The sequence below is a fragment of the Nestor notabilis genome, unplaced genomic scaffold, assembly GCF_000696875.1.
Source record: "Nestor notabilis isolate BGI_N333 unplaced genomic scaffold, ASM69687v1 scaffold383, whole genome shotgun sequence".
Lineage (NCBI taxonomy): Eukaryota > Metazoa > Chordata > Aves > Psittaciformes > Psittacidae > Nestor > Nestor notabilis.
This window is the reverse complement of record NW_009923079.1, coordinates 43,358-49,333: the sequence shown is the minus strand read 5'-3', so window position 1 is coordinate 49,333 and position 5,976 is coordinate 43,358. Positions and strand designations below refer to the sequence as shown.

Here is a 5,976-nt window from a genome sequence, read left to right as displayed (position 1 = left end):
AAAGTGTAGTGAAAGCCTTTGCAAAGACCTTGGCGTAATACTTACCATATTTACCACATTTTCGTCTTTTATTTAAAAGGGTAGTTTCCTTCTTTCTTCCCTCTCCTTTCCCTGTTTACACATCCGTTTATTAGTGACATGCATGAGGCTGAAAGCAATTAATGCTTCATCTATAAAATGTATGTGGCAGAAGGGACTTGGAGGAGTCCTGCCTTCCCATCTGTCGTATCACTTCTTAACTTGGGGCCAGAGTACGTGTGGCTTGGGAGGTCTTAAAGTGTAAGTTTGGAGGAGCACAACAGCGAGCGGCTCTCAGAGGTCACTTAGCTAGACTTAGACCTTTGAGGGCTCAAAGTGATGTTCTCAAAGTGAGAACATCAGAGAAGTAATGAAACGTAATATACCACATTACTTCTCCGATGTTCTTACTGCAGCTGCTGGCATTAATAGAGCTACTTCCAATTAAGGTGTATTACCCACATCTGAAGCTGTCATGTTATCTGTGAAGATATATTTGGGGATTTAACAAATCAGTCTTGGGTGCCGAATCAGAGCTAAGTCAAATACTCAATCTAGACATTAGGCAGAAGTTGTTCTTCTGGTGAGGTACTGGCACAGGTTGCCCAGAGAAGCTGTGGCTGCCCCATCCCTGGCAGTGTTCAAGGCCAGGTTGGATGGGGCTTGGAGCAATGTGGTCTAGTGGAAGGTGTCCCTGCCCATGGCAGGGGATTGGAACTGTATGAGCTTTAAGGTCCCTTCCAATCCAAAACTAGTCTGGGATTTTATGATTCTATACTTGTCCTTGTGCAAGCCTAAGCAGATTAATGCCAAATGAAATATATGTATATATCTGGCATCTTGGAGAACTCAAAAGGACTTAGAAAAATGAAAGGAAAAGGATGTACTACAGTGTGCTCCATGTTGCCCATGAGTTCATCGCTAAGAGTGTAGGACTGGATTTGGAGGAACAGTGACTATGAACCAGGAAACAGCTCACTGAACAGTGGATTCACTGAGACTTTTTTAATTGTTCTTGAAATGAGAATTTTTCAAGTTCATGACCATTTTTGAGATACTAATCACCTGCTGGAGGAACTGCTCCAGGAGTGCTCAGTATCTTGCAGTATCATCAATTTTCAAAGCCGTATTTAAGATTATAACAGTACTACGAATTGTCTGTAAATGTCTCCACATATCTGCAGAAACAACTAGTAGGGCTGTGAGACCAAAAGCTACGTGGTACCCTTCTACATCTCAGCATTTAACAATGAAGGCACATTGACATTTTCACACATTTTCATACCAAATAACAAAGACTACAGTGTTCACTGGGCAGATGCCTTTTTCCTGCTGGGCAGAAATGTTGCAGCATTATCTGTGTTTACTCAAATCTGTTCACTGCCTTTGCTGGGTTGTAACCCAGCATTCCAGCGCTGGAACACAAAGGCTCTGATTGAGTTAGGCTAAGTGTACCCATGGATGGGCTGGCCTAATGACCTTTTACTAGGTATACTGTGTGGCCTTGCTAATCTCAGAACAATTCAGGAATCCTAACACCTTACCTTCCTTTAGCCTCTACCCTATTAAACTAATCTCTAATGTGTTTCCCATTTCCGGACACATGCAAAAAAAAAAAAAAAGATAAAAATAAATAAATCAAGTTAACCAACTCCAAGGCAAGAATTCAAACTGAGCTGTAAGACTTTCCCCTTTCAAGAGTGCAAATATGTAATTTCCAATGAAAATGATCCAGCACCAGACTCAAGAAAGGTCCTGAAAGTCACAGATTAATTTGGATTTCACATGGTACAGGGAAACAGTTCTTCTGTTAACACTGGCTGAACACCAAAATTTAGTGTATATAGGGATTCAACAATCGTACATTGTATGTTGTTACTTCAACAGAAAAGTCAAAGCATGGAAATAATTTCTGGCATAATTATTCTTCTATTATTTGATGTATTTCTAAGCAGCTCATGGGTCAATATTGAACAGAACTACCTGTAATTCAAGTTCCTATTGTTTTATTTAGCTGCTTGTAGGCAAATAAGTACCATAATAGATTCCAACAGTTATCAAACATTTTCTCACATGCACTTCCCTCTTACAAATTTGTTTCTATTGGTAAGAAGCTTGGATCTGAAGGAATTCAGCCTCTACCTTCTATGATTTGGTTTACCGTTAACTATTTATTAACTTTGTTCCCACAGTCAAATATATACCTATATAATGTGATACACATAAAATCAAGTATCTAAGTACCAACAAATCTTTAAGGTGACTTGATTTGCAATTCATATTTACCTGCATTATGAATTTAGTTTTTACAGCCAAGCCCTAAGGCTGAAATCCTAAAAAAGACTGGCCGTGGCAGTACAAACTTCACACCCACTGACTTGCAATAACTATTCTAAAGGCTAAGAGATGAGCCAACTTTCAGTCCATGCTTTAGTCCTTGGCTGTTCAACCTGGGTCATCTCAGTTCCATTTAAGACAGCATTTGAGGCAGTCATCAATTAAGGCCATTCCACTCAAGTCATTGAAAAGCCATCCCATGACAAAAATGTGAGTTTCCTACTTAAAGGGAATGGACCAAGACATGGACCTTCACTACAGTTATTGAAATTCATGGTAATATCCTCATCCACATCAGTGAGTGTAAAACCGAACCAATGCAGAGCAGGTATATATCACCATCCAGTCCTGCTGCAAAGGACCTAACATCTGCAGGGCCTACATGCTCACCATTTAATTTAGAGTTGAATCTATAACTTCACATTTGAAAAAATTCCAAATGGCTACATTAATTAAATAAAAGTTCCAAATAAAACGATTATATCCACATACATCAAATTAGAGAGCAGGGGAAAAACCTAAACTCCACAGTTTGCAATTATTTTCAATACCTGAAAATGATATCGATCTTAGAGCTAAATAAAGTTCCTTACCCATGCTATATTTTGCTTTGGTACATGTTGTTCTTTTCAATATTTCATAAACCTATAGAAGTAAAATAAAAGAAAGGAAAGGGTTACTTAAGCTACTGCCAGTGAAAAGCACAATCTTTTTGTGTACAGCTCAAATATTGGCAAAACCAAGATGTCGATGAAGTCATCATTCTTTAATAAAAGTCATGGTATTCAGGAGAGCAGGGCTTAAAGATTTTCATGCAAGAGAAAAATGCTTAACCAAATAACCAGCTACCAACATAATTGATTGGAGGAAACAGGGAAACATCTAACCAGTCACATATCAGAAATGCTGGTTTTGTTCATGGTAGACATCGATCACAGATCAAAAGCCCTCTTATATCAGGACCAGGTGGTGTGCTGAGCCAGCTCTTCCGTCATCTCCGATGGCACAAGCTGGCTTCAACCCAAGGATCTCAGTGGAGCTTCAAGCTTCTAACACGTCCGCAGCATGCAGCTGTTTATCAGAAACTGGACTAACACAGGCTGACCTCTAAAACTTCTATGCTTGCACAACCTCAGTGGCAAAACAGATGTATTTATTTTAGGATTTATTGCATTTATTGTTAAACAACCTTTGCACATCTCAGCTTGCTGCCTGAGCGCTGAAGCTTCCAGCCACTCCTGTGCAGCAATCCTTTTAGGCAAGCACTGTGCCAGCATGAGGCTGGCACGGGAGAGGGCACGAGGAGGAAATCTCAAAGGTACCTGTTGCCCATTGCATGGCCCGCCTGAGGAATCAGGACCAGTTTCCTTTGGAATGGCCACTAATCCATGCACAAACTCGACTGCCACCCAATTCCCAGAAGGAAAGAAACGAGTGACGGCATGCAGGGCAAGCCCCAGCTCGTCTGTCTGTCATCATCTTGGAGCTCCAGTGAGTTCAAGGGCTGTCACAGAGATTTCCAGTTATGTAATGTATATTTTTATTTTAAATAAGTGAAAAGTCTTTGGCTTAGTTTCTATTCATCAAAGACCCACAGGTAGTGATTAGATTCCTGTTCATTTTGCAGTGGGTGGAAGGGTCAATATTTGCACTGTGGTTTAAAAATACCTGAGAAAGGCAGGACAGAACTTTAAAGAATGAAGAACACAAAGGATAAAATGATGCTTGGGAAACATTCAACATATCTTCTATTACTGGGTGACTTACACGGGTTTCAAACAAAGCAACATACTGCCAGTATTATTGTTATATGCCCAGTGTTCCTTGACTGGTTTACAAAACCCCCACCTTTCCTTTTCCTCCCAGCCTCTGCTATCAGCTCCTTTTGTGTCAGTTAGTCTTGCTCACCCTCTTCTCCTATGGTGCCTTTTTGTCTTGCCGTCTTTTTCAGTCTGTTGCCATGAATTTTAACTCTTCATGTGCTCCCTTTTGTTTCTTGTACTTACAAGGGGTTTTAACATATATCTGGACATACAAAAGAAAGCTACAAACAAAAGCTGTGGTGGTTTTTTTTTTTTATAACCTCAGTGGCTATAAAAGAGGCTACACCTTCTTCCCCACTCCATTTTATGTTCTGTAAGTCACAAGAAAGCACTGCAATGTAGTTTGTGATATTGTATTCCTGTCCTAGGCTTGATTTCTTGTTTAATTATGAAAGAAGAAGTCCTGAACTAGCACTGAAGAAGTAGCAAGACCCTAAAGCTGGCAAAGGGGTTATAAATACCACAACTAAGGCAATATGCCCCATACATTATTTATATATGGTACTTACTATAGTGCTCCTCGTTTTGCTGTCAAAGAAGGAATCTCTGTCAGACAAATCAAATCTGTTAAAAGATTAGAAGGAAGCCCATTAGGTAAAAAAAAAAAAAAAAAAGCCAGTAATTTCCTGCTTTTGTTGTTCCCTTCAATATTTCTATTGCTCCTGCAGATCTCACATAGCTAACATTAAAGAATAGCTTGTAGAAACCTTGTTAAAAAGAAAGTCCATCTCAACTGTCATATTTTAAAGAGGTTCATCAGTTATATATTTCTAGATTTTTCTGTACAAAAGAGAATGTTGATGCTATTGAAGTTGAATTCCTAACCACTGCTAGCCTTCAATTTTCCTAATAATCTTTACATCTTGTCTGTACCTCAAACCCTGTGAGGCCACTCTTGCCTCCCTTATTCAGCACAGACACAAGCAGGATCACTTTAAAAAGCCACCACTGCAAACAGCAGAAGGTACATCCGCACCTATCCTAAGAAACATCTTTGGGGCTTTCTCTGAGGCATCAGGCTCCTCCGCTGTAGGAAAGTCCTACATGCAAGTCCAAGAACATGTCAAATGTCACAAACTTTGCCTGGCCCACCTAACACACAAAACTCCACCAGTGTTCTGCATCTCTTCATTAAAAACTAAAACCCCTTTATGTACCATGAAGAAATCCTGCCCTAGGACTGTTATTTGTTCCAGCTGGCACATACATAAACACAGCCTTCAAAGCTTCTCCTCTGGGATGCCGGCCAGAGAAGAGCAGCAGCAAAGCAATCCACGGCAGTCAAAACTTTGGCTGGGCCTCACCTTCTGATTTTTTCCTACACCCACATTCACAGCTTAATCTTTCTAATCTGAAATCGAAGGCAAAGCTACCACTGACTTCATCACGTTTCCAAAGACAAGGTCTGGTTGACAGAAACTGTCTGAGCTGCCCATACCAGATGATTGAAATTATTCTGAATTTTATCAACCCACATCTCTGGCTGCAAGTTTCACCAAGCATTTTGTTTTACATGGAAAAGAGACTATCGCAAATCACATTATAAATCATGTTTGGCAAGTCTAACAGTTGATGTGTAGAGTTACACAGATATGTATTATATACTACAACAGTAGCTAAATCACACAGATTTCACAAGAGGGGCTCTACAAGCCTCATTCCTCAAGACTGAGAAAAAGGAAAAAGTATATTTACTGCAAAATGGAAATATTCTTTATAGTAATCACAGAATCACAGAATGGTTTGGGTTGGAAGGGACCTTAAAGCTCACACAGTTCCAACCCCCTGCCACAGGCAG

At 40.0% G+C, this 5,976-nt stretch overlaps 1 protein-coding gene across 1 annotated transcript in view; it reads right to left on the bottom strand.

The window, feature by feature from the left end:
* The window catches only part of ANO1 (anoctamin 1, calcium activated chloride channel), a 47,704-nt gene that overhangs the window by 31,730 nt on the left and 9,998 nt on the right, over positions 1–5,976 (bottom strand). Inside the window, exons 5-6 of the mRNA XM_010011933.1 lie at positions 4,688–4,742; positions 2,949–3,000 (exon numbers count right to left, since the gene is read on the bottom strand). Of these exons, the coding sequence (XP_010010235.1) occupies positions 2,949–3,000; positions 4,688–4,742 (107 nt within the window). The remainder of the gene's footprint in view (positions 1–2,948; positions 3,001–4,687; positions 4,743–5,976) is intronic.